Source organism: Chiloscyllium plagiosum, chromosome 20 (genome assembly GCF_004010195.1).
Source record: "Chiloscyllium plagiosum isolate BGI_BamShark_2017 chromosome 20, ASM401019v2, whole genome shotgun sequence".
In the NCBI taxonomy this organism is placed as follows: Eukaryota; Metazoa; Chordata; class Chondrichthyes; order Orectolobiformes; family Hemiscylliidae; genus Chiloscyllium; species Chiloscyllium plagiosum.
Window position 1 is genome coordinate 20,383,551 of NC_057729.1, and position 17,487 is coordinate 20,401,037.

The window sequence follows — 17,487 nt, forward strand, 5'->3', positions numbered from 1 at the left end:
AAAGGGACTGCTAAATAATAATCAAGAGCACATACAGGAAAATATTTCCCCTTCTTTAACGCTACTTTTGCAACCAATTAGAGTGCACCTTTCATTGAGACACCAGAATCCGCACAGACTGACCATGAAACTTGCATATTCCTTGGTCAGCATGACTCACTTACTCAAGAGATAAATACATTAGAGTATTAGAAATAACACTAAGTAAACTTTCAACCTTCATCTCGATTCTATCATGGGACATGACATTGTACGACAGGCATTTGTTGCTCAACTTGAATTGCAGAAGGACTGTGTGCTTTCTAAGCCATTTAAGAGAGTCATCCACATTGCTCTTGGTCTGAATTACACGTAGGACACAACAGGTAAGGATGGCAGATTTTCTCACTTAAAAAGGACATTTGCAAACCAGGTAGGCTTCCATAAATGATTGCTTCATGGTTATTGTTAGGGAGACTAGCTTTACATTGCAGATTTATTAATTGCATTTTAATTTCTACTTTTGTGGGATTTGACCCTATGTTGCCAGAACATTAGTCCTGACCTCTAGATTACTAGTCAACTGACATTATCACTATACCACTACCTGTCCACTGTAGCAACTAACTGAAGCAATTTTTATAATTAGAGTAAAAGGAATAGATGAGTAAAAAGAGGAGACACTTTGTATTTTTAACCTCACTTCAAGCTGCTGCTAAATAATCAAACCAAGAACCTATTGCTACCACAAAATAATAACAAATCTTACATAGTTATCATTGATTTTAAAATTGTAAAATGATTGGTACAGTCATGCGAATCCCAGTTTAAGGAAGTGTGGCCTGAGCTAAAATTATCTTTGATATATAAAGAATAAATTAATTAATTACTTTCTCAGGTGGAAAACATTCAAATTTTGATTTAAGAAAGCTGTGTAAACGATGAAATCATTTTTCTTTTAATGGCTGTTCGGTGAATGCCTCAACTTTTATGTTACGAGCAAATATAATGCATAGCTTCACTAACTTTCAATAATGTAATCACCCACACCTTAACTTGAGCCAAGATTTTCAAACAATGCTGTTGCAATGGAGAGTTGTTGATTCATGATTGACTAAATCTAAAGTGACAAGTTATCATCCTCAAAAGTATCTTTCAGGAGTTTCCTTTTTACTTAGTACTGATATAATATGCACCATGAAATTTAAACATCTTCCCTCTGAAAACAGTAGCTTTCAAGTTTAACAATGGAAATGTCAGAATGCATTCAAACCTGCAATAATGACTTAAGGAAAATAAATGTATGTCCACTTCTACAATTTTAAATGGCTTTAAACTGGTCTGAGTAGATGAGCATTTCCAAATACCTTTTTGCCCTTGACCTGGTACGTTGATTCACTACGCCATCATGACTTTCTTCCTGTTTCTTCTCACAAGTTCTTTCATTTGGGTCAGGAAAGGAAATCCTATGTTCCGGTGTTTTACCATTCAGTGTCTCAGTTGTCCTTTTGGGAGGCCGTGGGGGTGGAGGACTATACTCTGGAGGCGGGTCAAGATCTTCATTAGACAGCTCTTTCCACTGTTCCTTAAAATTAAAGACACAAGTATTTAGAAAGGTAATCAAGCTGGCTGACCATTCAACTAAGTTTCACCATCTACCTTTTTCTTCATCTCTCCATCTCTTGTTCTATACGATCCAACCATGCTTTGTCATAGTGATGTGCAGCACAGAAACCCTCCAGTTCAACTCATCCATGCTGACCAGATATCCTAAATTAATCTAGTCCCATCTGCCAGCATTTGGCTCATATCCAAACCCTTTGTATTTACCTATCCAGGTGCCTTTTAAATTTTATAATTGTGCCAGCTTCCACCACTTCCTCTGGCAGCTTGTTCCATAAACTCACCACCCTCTACATGAAGTTACCCCTTATGTCCCTTCTAAATCTTAGATATCTCACCATAAAACTATGCCCTCTAGTTTTGGACTCCCCAACCCTGAGGAAAAGACTTGTCTATTCACCCTATCCATGTCCCTCATGATTTTATAAACTTGTAATTGGTCATCCCTCAACATCAGTTTAAATGTGGATAGCTGACTATAAGAGAATGGAACACAGTTCAGCATAATCCTGTTACCCAGATACCTACAGACAGAATTTCTGAGAGAATGACATCTCTGCACAGGAATCAGATGCAGAAACAGCTGATATTTCTCAATACAAAAGCTAATTTTAATTTTAGTCATTCCACTAATAGCTCAGAGACCAGCTAACTAAAGATTCTCTAGGGATTAAACTCAGGACCTTCTTGTTCTGCACCAGATAACTAAGCTGAAGTCTATCTATAGGAGTTTTCAGTCACTTACTCATTTGTAGTTAAATAAAATACTGACACTGTGCCATATCAGTATAAGCCCAGGCTCAGATCAGTATGGTTCACAAAACCAAAATGGATTTTCCATTTCCTATGCCAACCACCACTATACCACAAGTGAGTCTGTTACATTAGATCCAATTCCTATCATGTTAGGGACACTGTGCTTCACAAAAACTGAGGAAAATATTTGAAACTGCTCAAGCTTCTGGGAGGAAAAGAAAAAAAGCAAACATATGATAATTCCATATTCCAGTTGAATCTGAAACTATTTGGAGAGAGTCTTCACTTCCATAACACAGAAGGAAATACTTTTACGAAGCAAGGCAGCTTCATAAGAATAGTGTTTTCTTTTCCCCATTTGTGTGATGTGGGCGTTGCTACCGGCCAGCATTTTTTTTGCTCGGTCCTAGTTGTCCTTGAGAAGGTGGTAGTGAGCTGCCTTCTTGAACCACTACAGTCCACCTGCTGTGGAGTGATCCACAATGCCCTTGAGAGAATTCCAGAATTTTGATCCAGTGACAGTGAAGAAATAGCGATATATTTCTAAGTCAAAATGGTGACTGGCTTGGAGAGGAATGTGAAGGTGGTGGTGTTCTCATGTATCTGCTGCCCTTGTCCTTTTAGATGGCAGTGGTCGTGGGTTTAGAAGGTGTTAAGGATCTTTCGTGAATTCCTGCACTGCATCGTGTAGATAGCACACACTGCTGCTACTAAACATTGGTGGAGGAGGGGGGATTTGTTGCTTATGGATGTAATGCTAAAGAAGCAGGCTGATTTTGTCCTGAATGGTGTCAAGCTTCTTGAGTGTTGTTGGAGCTACACTCATCCAGGCAAATGGGAAGTATTCAATCACACTACTGACATTCCCTAAAGCCTGTCTACCATCTACAATGCACAAGTCAGGAGTTAAGTTACTTGCCATATTATTCCTCGCCTCTGGCCCGTTCTTGTAGCTATTTATGTGTTAAGTCCTGTTGAGTTTCTGGTCAATGATATCTTCCAGGATGATGATAGTGTAGAGTTTTCAATGATGGCAATACCATTGAATGTCGTGGGGTGGTTATTAGATTGTCTTTTATTGGTGATGGGCGCAAGTATTACTTGCCACTTGTCAGCCCAAGCCTGGATATTGTCCAGATCTTGTTGCACTTGAACGTGGATTGCTTCAGCATGAGGAATTGTAAATGGTGCTGAACATTGCGCAAACAAACATCCCCACGCTGACCTCATGACGGAGGGAAGGCATTGATGAAGCAGCTGAAGATAGCTGGGGCTTAGAACACTATCCTAAAGCTGAGACGACTAACCAACAACCACAACCATCATCTTATGTGTCAGGTAGGACTCCAACCCACTGGAGAGTTTGCCCTTTAAATCCACTGATTCCAGTTTTGCTAGGACACCTTGATGCCACACTTGGTTGAATAAAGCCTTGATGTCAAGAGTGCTCACATTACCTTTGGAATTCAGCTCTTTTGTCCATGTTTGAACCAAGGCTGTAATGAGGTCAGGAGTTTAGTGACCCTGGCAGAACCCAAACTCTGCATCACGCAGCAGGTCATTGCCATATACGTGATATTTGAAAGCACTGTCAATGACACCTTCCATCACTTTACTAATGATCAACAGTAAACTGATAGGGTGGTAGTTGGTCGGGTCGGATTTGTCCTGCTTTTAAATGTACAGGTCATACCTGAGCAATATTCCACATTGTCAGGAGGACAGTGTTGTAACTGTACTGCAACAGCTTGGCTAGGGGAGCAGCAGGTTCTGGAGCACAAGTCTTCAGTACAAATGCTGGAATGTTGTCAGGGCTTGTAGCCTTTGCAGTACCCAGTGTGTCCAACCATTTTGTGATGTCACGTGGAGTAAATTGAATTGGCTGAAGACTGGTAGCCATAATGCTGGGGACCATTGGAGGAATCAGGATCATCTACTTGACAGTTCTGGCTGAAGAATACTGCAAAAGCCTCAACCTTGTCCTTTGCATTAAGGTGCTGGGCTCTTCCATCATTGAGGATAGGGATATTTGTGGAGCCACCTCCTCCAGCGAGTTATTTAATCTGCCACCACCATTCATAATTGGAAATGGCAGGACTACACAACTTATACCTGATCCGTTAGTTGTGGGATTGCTTAGCTCTATCACATGCTGTTTGGCATGGTAGTCCTGTTTGATGGCTTCACCAGGTTAACAACTCATCTTCAGGTATGCCTGGTGCTGCTCCTGGCATATGCTCCTGTACTTTATCAAACAATGGTTGATCCCCTTGCTTGATGGTAATGGTTGAGTGGGGGATATGCTGGGCCATGAAGTTACAGATTGCACAGGAGTACAATTCAGCTGCTGTTGACGGTCCATAGCATATAATGGATACCCAGTATTGAGCTGCCAGATCTGTTCCAAGTCTGTCCCATTTAGCACATTGATAGTGCTACATAACACGACGGAGGTTATTCTCAATGCGAAGGCTGGATTTTGTCTCCACAAGTACTGTGCGGTGGTCGCTCTTACTATTGCTGTCATAGACAGATGCATCTACAGCTAGTAGATTGGTAAGGATGAGGTCAAGTACATGTTTCCCCTTTGTTGGTGCTCTCACCACCCTGCAGGACTTGACCAGCTCAATCAGTAGTACTGCTGCCCTTGCCATCCTCCATGCTTCCTCTAAGTGTTCAACATGGAGGAATACTGATTCATCAGCTAAGGGAGGGCGGTACGTGGTAATCAGGAGGTTTCCTTGCCCATATTTAACTTGAAGCCACGAGACTTCGTGGGGTCCAGAGTCAATGTTGAAAACTCACAGGGCACTCCCTCCCGATTGTGTACTATTGTGCCACCACCTCTGCTGGTGAGACAGGACATATCCAGGGATGGTGATGGTGATGCATGGGACAATCGTACTTTACAGACAATGTCAGGCCGTTGCTTGACAAGTCTGAGTCAGCTCTTCCAATTTTGGCACTAACTCCCAGATGTTAAGGAGGACTTGACGGGGTTGACAGGGCTGTTATGTCCGATGCCTGGTCATCCATCTGGTTTCATTTCTTTTGAGCCTTGGTAGCAACTGATACCACTGAATGGCTTGGTCGGCCTTTTCAGAGGGCAATTGAGTGTCAATCATACAGCTTTAGGTCTAGAGTCACATGTAGGCCACACCAGGTGAGGATGGCAGATTTCCTTCCCTGAAGGACATTAGTGAACCAGGTGGTTTTTTCCCAACAATCGACAATGATTTTTGCAGTAATCAGTAGATTCTTAATTCCAGATTTTTAAAATTTGAATTCAAATCCCACCATCTGCCGTGGCAGGTTTCAAAACCCAGATCTCCAGAACAATAGCTGAGTTTCTGAATTTATAGTATAGCAATAATATACTAGGCCCTCACCTTTAAGCAGGTCATTTATAGAACAGGTTTTGCCACCTGGATAATGTACTTAACAATAATGGGTTTTATGTTATTACTTTGTCACGCAATAGATTTGTCTTTGTCTAGCCTGCTGAAAGTCCAGTATAATACATAGAGAATGAAATTATGTATTATCAGTTAAATCTTAGTTTTGTTTATTTTACTGATATGTTTTGTTTAGAAACCAAATGATAAAGTCTTCTGTTAGCATCAGTTTGGTTAGAGTCATAAGACTGCGGATTAAAGCTGAGCTCCAGACTGAAGCACAGAAGCTAATGCAAATTGGAGGTACTGCCCTTTCAGTTAACCTATTAAAGAGAAACATCAGATGTGCCTAAGGTTCCACGGCACTACTAACTTCAACCAGTTCACTGTCATAATTGATCCCTCATCTAATACTACTAAAACAGTCAACAATCTAACTTGATGTTAGTGGCACCTTTATGTGCCTAAGCTGGCCATTGTATTTGACTGTGCAACACTTCAGAAATATTACGTTGCATGTGATGTGCTACAACATATCCTGGTGTAAGGTTTTCTTAATGATCAAAAGCAATTAACAAATCGAAGTACTTACTTGCACAGAGGAGTCTCCCATAATGAATTTGGCCCCTTCAATAATAGCCATATAAGAGAAACGCATTTGATCAGCTGTCTGAATGAGACCCATACGATACTTCCTCATTTCTAATAAAACTTCTTTAATATTCACAGACAAAGGATCTTTCCGCTTGTCCATCTGCCAATGAGTCATACATTAAGGATTAACCAGGAAAATCACAGTTCAGTTATCCAGTTCCAATCATTTTTATTTGAGCATTTTAGGACAGGGTATCCTGAATTCTTGTTACAGTATCTTGATATAATAGGTGCACACATTTACCCATATGCACTCGAGAGAGTAAATGTGTGGTGAAGTGAGATTGAAGAAAGCAAACAACCCAATGGCTAATAGTTATACGATGTATAACTATGATATTGATAGTTGCCCTATAAAGAACTTTTTAAAAAATTGAATTCAATTTTTTTAGAATTTGCTGAGATATTTTCATCAATGTTAAAAGTTGTAACTGAATTGACAGTAAATCATGGTTATCTGGAATGTGGAGCATGGTGATGCTGGCCAGAAAACACAACTTGCTTCAGGACTGCTAGCATAACCTGTGGAACCTTTGTAACATTAGTTATAAATATCAGGAGCAAATTATTAGCAGTAAAAAGGTTGTAAATTTTAGGCTGTGCATCAACTTTAAAAAAAAAAGCTGTTTTTTTCAACCAATAGACTGTTGGATTAATGGCCTTGTCATAGAAATATGTATTACGCAAAATACTGAGCTTGCAGCAACATTTCCTTTAGAGGCTTTTCAGAAAATAACACATGAACTTCCTTCAGTAAAGGTGGGCTCTCAAACAGTTTTTGTTAAAAAAACGTGATTTGTACTCCAGTTGTTTTTCTCTTTTATTTTCCTTGTTTCTTGAGACATTCTTGGCTAATGATGATCAGAAAAGGGCACAATATAATTGGGTAATCGCTTTTGTCTTGAAAACAGTGTCCAGAAAGAGAAGTATATAATTTGACGAACAAAATTTCCCTCTACGCATGCAATGTCATTTTTTTTGTTGAAAGACAAAATTATTTAAACCAAACCCAGAATTCTGTGAGGGATCTATACAAAATATCCAAATTTACTTACCAGAAGGAGGCAAGTATCGACCAAAGAAAAAGTGCCAGATCGTCCTATCCCTGCACTGCAATGAATCATAATAGGTCCGTACTCTGGATTTAATGAGCCAGATTCCCTCACTTTGAAAAGGAAGTTAAGGAATGAAGCAGGTGATTCTGGAACTCCAAAATCAGGCCATGTGGTATAATGAAAGTGCAATATTTCCCTGGTTTCTTTGGTCTAGATAGACAGACAGCGATAACAAAAGGAATAAATGTCAATGTAAAGTATCATAGAAAACTTTAAGCCTTTAATACATCTTCCAAAATATAATTTTTGTTTGAAACTTCAGTCATCTCATTAATTGATGCTAACAAAACTTGGGAAGAACAAGCAACAGCAGCAAGCTGACTAACATAAACTGGTAGTCTGTCTGTCTTATGAACACTTTTAGAAGTTAATAGACAATATATAAATTCCAAGCTTCTAGAACATTTTAAATATTTGCAACTACATTAATTATCATTTTGGAAATAACTACAGTTGGGATAGAAACAAGATGTGATAATGGCAAGAAGTCACTTTTAGGAGTTGTGTATAAGCCCTTAGCAGTAGGTTGGAGTATGCTCATGTATAAATGTATACAACATAGGGAGTCAGAAAGTAGAAAATATAGGTCAGCCAGCTTAGCATTTTATCAAAAGAAAAATATGAGATGTCATTTAAATTACTATAGGGAACTTAAACAGGTTTTGTGAAAGGGAAATCATATTTGATCAAACTACTGGAGTTCTTTGAGGAGGCACACATACGCTGTGGATAAAAGGTGAATCAAATGAAGTACTGTACTTAGATTCCCAGAAAGCATTTGATAAGGTACCACAAAGGTTATTGAGGAAAGTAAAATCTCATGGAAGGTGCAACATATTTGCATGGCTAAATGATTATTTTGTCAAAGAGTAAAAGTAAATGTGTCTTTTTCAGGTTGGCCAGATGCAACAAGCGGTGTGCTAAAGGGATCTGATCCTGGTGGAAATCAGCAACAATGTTGAGTTCGACATTATATCGGATAAAAAGAGTTCCAACTCAAAAGTCCGAAGTTCCCAAATTCAGTCTGAACTACTTACTGCGAGGTTTTCCACTTCTAATCGCCGCACTGTATAATATGATTTCACATCTTCAGAAATTAATGTTAACTTGAATTGGGTGTCTGGGAATATAATTTCTCCTCCTTCTTTACTTGGCCAGTACTGTGCACATTTTACCTAGAATTGAAAAGGAGCCTTTTAAAAAAAAAAATTGGCATTCATCTTGTACTAACCAAAGTGTTTTCTGCTATTAAAAGTGAACCACTATTTCTTCTATTCTGAAAAGATATTCCTGTTACTGAACTAACACTTAAAAGTTATTTCTGGCTAGATAGTAACTTTGTGGATTAATGGAAATAAAACAATCCTAAAAACTTTCTAGCTATACCTTAAAGCACACAAAAGTAGCAGCACAACAAAAAAAAAAGTTTCATACAAGCACCTTGCCTTCTATTAAAAGACAATATTTAAAAAGGTTTTTAATAATCAGCTTCAGATTAAAACAATGACAATTCTAACAGGATATACTGAAGAAATTATACAATTGGTGAGATAAGAACATTTCATGAGGTAAGAAAAATGGAAGTATAGCACTCCTTCTAGTTTTCATGGATGAACATATTATCAACCCAGTTGAGAACTGCTAATATTTAAGAGAAATCTGAATACCTTGTTTTAACAATTATGCAATTTTTTAAAACAAAAATGGTTTCTCATATAGAACAAATTTAACAAGACAAATACAATTAACACTATAGCTTATATCTACATTATCCATACCCTCAAGTTTACTTCTTTTTTCCTCCAAGAATACAGTACAGTATCTTAAAGCAACTGACTTCTATAGCAAACCATAAATGAGCCATGGTCATCTGAAAATTTCTTAGCTGCAACTGTTTCCATTTACTCTCACTTAACTGTGAATGCCTCAGCCCGGATTCTGGTTATTTTTCAATACTTCCAAGCTAATTCAACTGGCTACTTTAAATTGCAAGACAACACTTAAAGTTTGAGAAATTCTCCCATTATCTTCAAACTAGGCAATTGCCAGCTTCAGGTTGTAAGTTTGCTTGCTGAGCTGGAAGGTTTGTTTTCAGATGTTTCATCACCATGCTAGGTAACATCATCAGTGAGCCTCCAGTGAAGCACTGGTGTTGTGTCCTGCTTTCTGTGTCTTGGTTTGTTAAGGTGATTGATATCATTTCTGGTTCTTTTCCTCAGAGGTTGGTAAATGTGGTCCAATGTTTATTAAATGGAGTTCCAGTTTGAATATCAGGCCTCTAGGAATTCCCGTGTCTCTCTGCTTAGCCTGTCCTAGGATGGGCACGTTGTGCCAGTCAAAGTGGTGCTCTTTGCCTGTATGTAAGGATACTTGTGATAGTGGGTCATGTCTTTTGGAGGCTAGTTGGTGTTCGCATATCCTGGTGGCAAGTTTTCTGCCCGTCTGTCCGATGCAGTGTTTGTTCTACTCCTTGCAGGGTATTTTGTAAATGACATTTGTTTTGCTGGTTGGTCGTATAGGGTCTCTTAGGTTCATCAGTAGCTGTTTCAGTGTGAGAGTAGGTTTGTGGACAAACATGATGCCATGGGGTGAGTAGTCCAGTAGTCATCTCAGAGATGTCTTTGATGTGAAGCAATGCGGCGAATGTTTCTGGGCATGTTGTGTCTACTTATTTAAGAATCGGCAGACTGTGTTTATTGGATACCCATTGTTCCTGAATACACAGTCTAGGCATTTTTCTTCTGCTACTCGTGGTTCCTAGGTGCTGCAGTGTGTTGTGGCCCATTTAAATAATGTCCTGATGTAGCTCCATTTGTGGGTGTCGGGATGATTGCTCCTGTAATTAACTATCTGGCCTTTGTGCGTTGCTCTCCTGTAGATGCTGGTCTGCAGTTCTCCATTAATTGTTCGTTCCACTATGACGTCTAGGAAGGGGAGTCTGTTGTTCTCCTCTTTTGTGAAATTTATGCCAGTAAAGATGTTATTGATGATGTCGTAGGTTTCCTCTAATTTGGTCCATTTTGGTCTGTGCACTACCACCTCTGCTAAGCAGCTTGATATTGGTGATTCCATGGGTGTTCCATTGATTTGTTTGTAGGTCTTGCCATTGAAGGTGAAGTGGGTAGTGAGGCACAGGGTTAACTAACTTGTGGATGTTGTCCTTGCTGATTGGGTTGGTGCTGCCTGGTGTTTGAGTCCTGGGTTTGTCCAGTAGTGTGGTCAGTGTTTCTTTGGCCAAGTTGATGTTAACTGATCTTAATGGGACTGTCATGGCAAAGGAGACATTATCTCATCCTCTTCCTTTTTGGTGTCATTGATAATGTTCAGGAATTCTTGGGTGGAGTGGATGGAGTGGCATGAGTTTTCGGTGGAGTTGTTTTGCTAGTCTGTATGTCAATGTGCCAGGGAGTGAGACTATGGGTCTGAGGGGGCCCCTGGTTTGTGTACCCTAGGTAACCCACAGAACCAAAGTGTATTGAATCCATCAGGTTTCATTTTTTGGAGATCTAGCTTGTTAATTTCACCTGATTTATGAAGCTTCTTCAATGTAGCTTCCATTAGAAATTGCCAGCTTCCATTCCTTCAATAATCAAACTGAGATTACAGCTAACCTGCCTTCCATGCAATCAAAAGAAATACAGTGGTTGGTGTTTTACTAAGCTTTCAGTGCAGGTGGTGAGATGGTAGCATAATGGTAATGTGCCTGGATTGGCAATGCAGAACACCCAAGCTAGTGGGTTTGGGGATCTATTCAAATCCCATGACATATAATCAACTATTTAGGGGTAGCATCCCTACCTCTACACCAGGGAGTCTGATTCAACTCTCACCTGTTCTGGAGGACTGTTCAACACATTAAATAGGTTGATTAAAAATAGAGAATTCACGTTAACCCAATTAAATGATTTAAAAAAAAAACTAAAAACATCCCCTCCCGGTAAAGTGCAAATCAAATTACTTCCAAAATGCAACTAACTCTTGCAGCAATCAGGGTACACTTGCCAGCCAATAAATACTCTTCCGATACAGTATACAACATTGTTCCCCTTAATATTGATCACCATATGAATGCAATAATGAGTGCAAGATGAAAAGTTTTGACTTAATGCATTTTTAAAGCATTATGCAGTTCTGTCCTTCCAAATAACTATTGCCTGGTCCAAGGGAGAACAAATATTGATTACACAACTAAATTCTATAATCATGGTTTATTAAATCAGCTACTTTTTTTTTTAAAGAGGTTTGTTGAGTTCTTTACTTACGATCCCCATCTTTAATAAAGATCAACTACTGCTGGCATCATTATCTAAGTTAAGGATAAATTTGATTTACAATCCTAATTACTTTCAAATGAGAAAACATCTAGTTTCATACCATTTTTGACTACAGATTGCACAGAGCTGTTGAAACTGTCAATGACTCAAGATGAATAGGAATATAGTCAATTACTTACTGATCCCTTTTCGATCACTCTGTTGAGCATGACAACGCCCCTAGATTTCTGCTCCCAAACCATTTCCCAGAAATGACCACAGGTATTTGGAAGAGGACCCTGTAAACCCAAAACAAACATTGATTAGGAACAAAAATAAAAATTCCTGGAAAAAAACCAGCAGGTCCAATAGCATCTGTGTAGAGAAGGCAGTTTTTTTTAAAATTAACGTTAAACATTAATCTTGCCTGCTGGCTTGCAACACAAAATCTAAAAAACTTAAGTTCTACAAATCAAAGTTACTAACTTCTCACACAAGTCTGAATATTAGCAGGCTCAGGTTTGAAAGCTTCAAATGGTGTATTCTAAGTTTTTTTTTAATAAAGAGGTTCATTGTCAGCCCTCTCACCTCACTCAGAAACCGCAGGCTGAACGCCAACTCCAGAACATAAAATCCAATCTGGCACATCAGCATTGTACTCCGTGATTAACTGACGGAGATGTCATCTTTCAAATGAGATAGTTTATTTAAAATTTGCCTCCCTTTTAAAGAGGACATAAAAGATCTCACATTCCAATCACTATCGATCTCATTATTCTACCAAAAGCAGGCGAGTTCTTCCAGTGCTCTGGCCAGTACTTATTGGTCAGTCAAGTTCACTATAAGAAATTACTTGATTACATATCTCATAACTGCTTGGAAAACCTTGCTGTATGCAAACTGGCTGTCACAGTTGTCTACTTTACAACTGACCACTTCAAAAAATAATTATTAATTGGTATCAATGTGCTTCATGATATTCTAAGATTGTGAAATACATTATATAAATGCATGTCCCTTAAATCATGCTCAGAATAAAGGTTCTTTTGGGGGGTGGAGGGGTTGCCTTTTGGCAGTGGTAGTGTCCATACTCTGGGCTAGAAAATCTCGATTCAAATCCGACCTGCCCCAGAGGTGACAAAATTGGAAGTTGAAAACAATTTTTCTGCATATTTCCAAATGGCACTGGGATTAAATTTGAAGCATGATTTTTTATAATATGGTGTTTATAATATCACATACTTCCAAAGTAGGAGTTAATGGCTGGATCAATATGCTTTAATACGAATTTCTAACTTCTGAATTATATTAGTTATTGGAAACTTAAATGGCATACCTCAATATTCAGGGAAGCAAAAACTTCAGATTTTTTTTACATGAAATATTGTACAACTGCTAAAAATACACATCCATAACAGGTACCACAGAATTCCAATAATTGAATTTATATACTTTTTGCAAAACACAACTTTAGCTGTAGTCAGAAAAGAGTTTGTAATTTATGTTTAGCTTTTTAAATTCAATAACATGGAGGGAAAGGTGACAATGGGCAATCACATCTTGCAACAAACATAGGTTTAAAAAGCAAGTCCCAAACATACAGAACCAAAGCTTCCTTGCTGCTAGAGAAAAGGAATCAAATCAAATGAGTTTGGACAATATTGAATTTTACTGAACCACACTGTGTATGAAAAGATAGAATATTTAATTCTTGAGTCTCATCTTCCCTTAACTTGATGTCTTTGGTTATGCTGAATGCTCAAAATGGTATTTCAGGAATTAACTGGAGACTTAGCACCAATAATATACTGACATCTATGTTAAATAAAACTAATGTGTAGTTGAAGGAAAATTTATTTTGTTCTGCATGCCTCTTAAAATTGCTCACCTGAGTCAGAATGTAGCTCCTTTGCGCCTCTTCCATTTTAATCAAGCTTGCATTCACATAATCATTATCACCTTGTTGTAGCTTAATTCGACTGTGATCAACTTCGTGTTTACAGAAAAAAAAAGATTACTGGTGAGCATTATACTTCATTTATAGTTTTGACAAAACATGAATGGTCAGGACATACCAATTAAGCTGCAACACAGGACACATGTTTAAAGTAAAGTAACATTAACTATTTGGATGATTTTGCAGTTTTGAGAGACAACGCATAAATTGCATTCTTCAGAAGATGTCAACTAGGACAAATAGCATAAGTAGTTCAATAGGTCTGGGACAGTCCAGTTTAAAAAGATCTGAAACCTGTTACTGGTCTGTTGGTCACATGTCTTAAAATGAAACTATAACCAATTTTAACAAAGTTAACATAGAAAACCAAATCTTTCAAATATTTGTAAATATTGTCAGTTTCATTATGCATACAGCAGTAAACTAAACTGAAGAAAGATGCAATTCACCTTAAGAGATCAAGAAATGTTGGGTCTATTGATCACGCTGCACTAAAATTAATTTAGTATAAAACTCACGATGAAGCAAGCATACTTTTTTTTTTTTTAAGTAGTGTGGGAATGATTTTTTTTCTTGAAAGGGAAATACAAAAGGAGAAATTCTGCAGTGCTTTTCTGCACAGCAAAATCCAAGTTTTCAAAGCTGGCCCATTACAATTAAGGGATTCACATCAATTTCAATTTCTAAACAAATTCATAGGTTATATTAAATGAAGATGTTGTTGATTTGCTGTTGTAGCAAGGTTAAAAAATACAATGCTTAATTTTCTCAAGGATGTGAAGTGTCATTTTAAAGTGACTTGTGTTTCCTGGCTCAAGGCTTTTTGTTACAATTATGAGCATTAAAAGATTGCTATACTTTGGGACTACATCTTTAAAATAACTGAAAAGGAATCATGTGACCAGCTCTGATATTTGCCGGACAGCAAGACTCGATTGCAGAAGATTAGAAGGTCCATTTGGAAACAACAGGAGCAGCATATGTACTAACAGTGGATAGGCTGTCAGTAGGAGAAAGTGAGGTCTGCAGATGCTGGAGATCAGAGCTGAAAATGTGTTGCTGGAAAAGCGCAGGTGGTCAGGCAGCATCCAGGGAACAGGAGAATTGACGTTTCGGGCATAAGCCCTGAAGAAGGGCTTATGCCCGAAACGTCGATTGTCCTGTTCCCTGGATTCTGCCTGACCTGCTGCGCTTTTCCAGCAACACATTTTCAGCATAGGCTGTCAGTAGCAAAGTATCAGAAAAAAAGTGTTGAGAATCTGTTGGAAGTTAGAAACAGCTGTGCTACAAACTGTCCATTTAATTCCAAGATAATTCAGGACCTTGAATCAACTACACAAGTGATAAAAGCCCCAGATTCATATTACCTTGGATTTGGGAAGAGCTGAAGATATCCCTGAAAATTCTCAGTCAGGATCTTGGAGAACAGCTGTGGTCAATAAGACACTATAGTTCACCACAGAGGAATGTGGTTAGGAGCTAATAATTGGATTGAAAAGAAAATTCTTGAAGAGTAAAACAAGGATGAAAGATTTGCTGGCTTGCAGAAAAGAAAGATTCTCAAAAGAAATCTTGCAGTGAAATAGTTCTAACCGTAAAAGTTTCCAGAGTGAGAAATGAATAGAACATGTGATTTTTTGAATGCCAAGAAACACATGTGACTGATAGAGAAATTTGGATGTCTACTTCATACATATACTTTACACTGTACTTGAAGCTAGTTTTCTATTGGATAACAAAAAGGGAAACATTTTATTGAAATTTAAAGGATACAATGCTAACAAAGATAGTTTAGTTAATAGCACTTTGTCTTGTTACAGTAAAGTCCTAAATGGTGAAATCTCATCATCCTTTCAGCTATTAATTGGAAGCTTGAATTACTTCTTAAAAAGAATCATCTCCGAAGGTCATAATATTTAAAAGTACATACTCCCCTTATAGCACCTTAAGTCTGTGGCTTGAATTTAAAAACAGAATGTAGTCGATTGGGAATGCTGGTTTGCTGTAGAAAAGGCAAACAACTATCTCCAACCTTCAATGTAGGTGGCCAAATTAATAAAAATCACAAACTTTTATTGATTACTATTTGATGCACTGCATTAGATTTTCTTTGTTAATCTTCTTGCATTTATCTGTCCTGCAGTTCTTCAGGTCACTTCTTTGTTGTGGCTCCATTTGTTAACAAAAATTGCAATTCAATTTGCCGCAGATCTATTTTTTACCCCTTCTGCATACTTTGAACAGGTTTCTCTTCCATCCTGTTCCATCTCTCTTCTGGAAGTGCCCTATTTACACTTCATAGCGTTCTACTAAAAGTAGCTATATTTCTATCCTCAGTTTAAACAGTCTCGGCTATTCGATATAATGGTAGCCAATGGGTTCTGGGTTTGAACTGGTTACAGGATAAGGCAATAAATGAGTCCTGACAAACTGTTAAAGCAGAAGACCAATGACAGTGAGCTGGAGAAGGGAGGGTGACAGGGTTTAGAGTGACCAGGGGATACCAAGCTCTTCAAACAAGGAAGGCACCCAAGTAAACATTAAATTACAAGTCAAGGTTCATGGCAAGTTCAGACACCTCAAACATTTTCAAGGCTTATGGACAGTAGTCAGACAGGACTGTTTTTAATTCATAAATTTTGATTACATCTTCTGATCAAACCATATACTCAATCAATATTCCTTTTTCAATTTTCCACTTGCATACAAGTTTTAATGCTATAATTAGGTCAATTACCATTTAAAATAGAAAGTTCTGTCAGGATGGTGTCTTCAGTTGTGCTGTAATACAGCTCTAGAGTAGATGGGACTTAAATTCAGGAGATAGGGACACTACCACTGCACCATAACAGTACTAAGACTTAACTGTTCACACACTTGTCAAACTCCAAAACTATGCAACAAGAGGAGAATTTTAAAGTTCAAGTATGTGGAGCATATGCTTTGCCACTTTTTTGTAGTGGAATTTAGTTTGCTCCCAATTGCAATGGCCATAATGAAAAATGAACTAGTTTGACAATTATTCATTTTGTCATTTCAGCAATTTATTCAGAATAAATTAACTGATTACTTTAACCATGTTCAATGTTCTCTTCATCAGGTAGCATAACAGTCAAAACTATGGGCACAACTTCAAGCTGGCAACTGTCATTTTTGATAAAAGATCAAGAACTGCATTCAACAATGCTGTAAAATCACATCAGTTTTATTAAAAATAATTAATTAGTTAACAGTAAACCAGTGGCCCTGACTATGACTTGGCAATGAGGTGCTCCAAATGTATTGTTAGTGATTCAGTGAAGATATCTATGTTTTTCCTCTTAAAATATGCACTGTTTGCTTTAAGGTTCTTTGAGGTCATAGAGTCAGATGTACAGCATGGAAACAGATCCTTCGGTCCAACCTGTCCATGCCGACCAGATATCCCAACACAATCTAGTCCCACCTGCCAGCACCCGGCCCATATCACTCCAAACCCTTCCTATTCATATACCCTATTCTTAAATGTTGTAATTGTACCAGTCTCCACCACTTCCTCTGGCAGCTCATTCCATACACGTACCACCCTCTGCGTGAAAAAGTTGCCTCTTAGGTCTCTTATATCTTTCCCCCTCTCACCCTAAACCGATGCCCTCTAGTTCTGGTCTCCCCGACCCCAGGGAAAAGACTTTGTCTATTTATCCTATCCATGCTCCTCAATTTTGTAAACCTCTAAGGTCACCCCTCAGACTCCGACCCTCCAGGGAAAACAGCCC

General features: G+C 38.2%; 1 protein-coding gene across 1 annotated transcript in view; it reads right to left on the reverse strand.

Annotated features, from left to right (window-relative positions):
* The window catches only part of LOC122560064 (tyrosine-protein phosphatase non-receptor type 1-like), an 89,417-nt gene that overhangs the window by 8,390 nt on the left and 63,540 nt on the right, over positions 1–17,487 (reverse strand). The window contains exons 3-8 of the mRNA XM_043710268.1: positions 13,664–13,764; positions 11,976–12,074; positions 8,560–8,697; positions 7,463–7,672; positions 6,346–6,507; positions 1,347–1,564 (exon numbers count right to left, since the gene is read on the reverse strand). Coding sequence (XP_043566203.1) covers positions 1,347–1,564; positions 6,346–6,507; positions 7,463–7,672; positions 8,560–8,697; positions 11,976–12,074; positions 13,664–13,764 — 928 coding nt within the window. The remainder of the gene's footprint in view (positions 1–1,346; positions 1,565–6,345; positions 6,508–7,462; positions 7,673–8,559; positions 8,698–11,975; positions 12,075–13,663; positions 13,765–17,487) is intronic.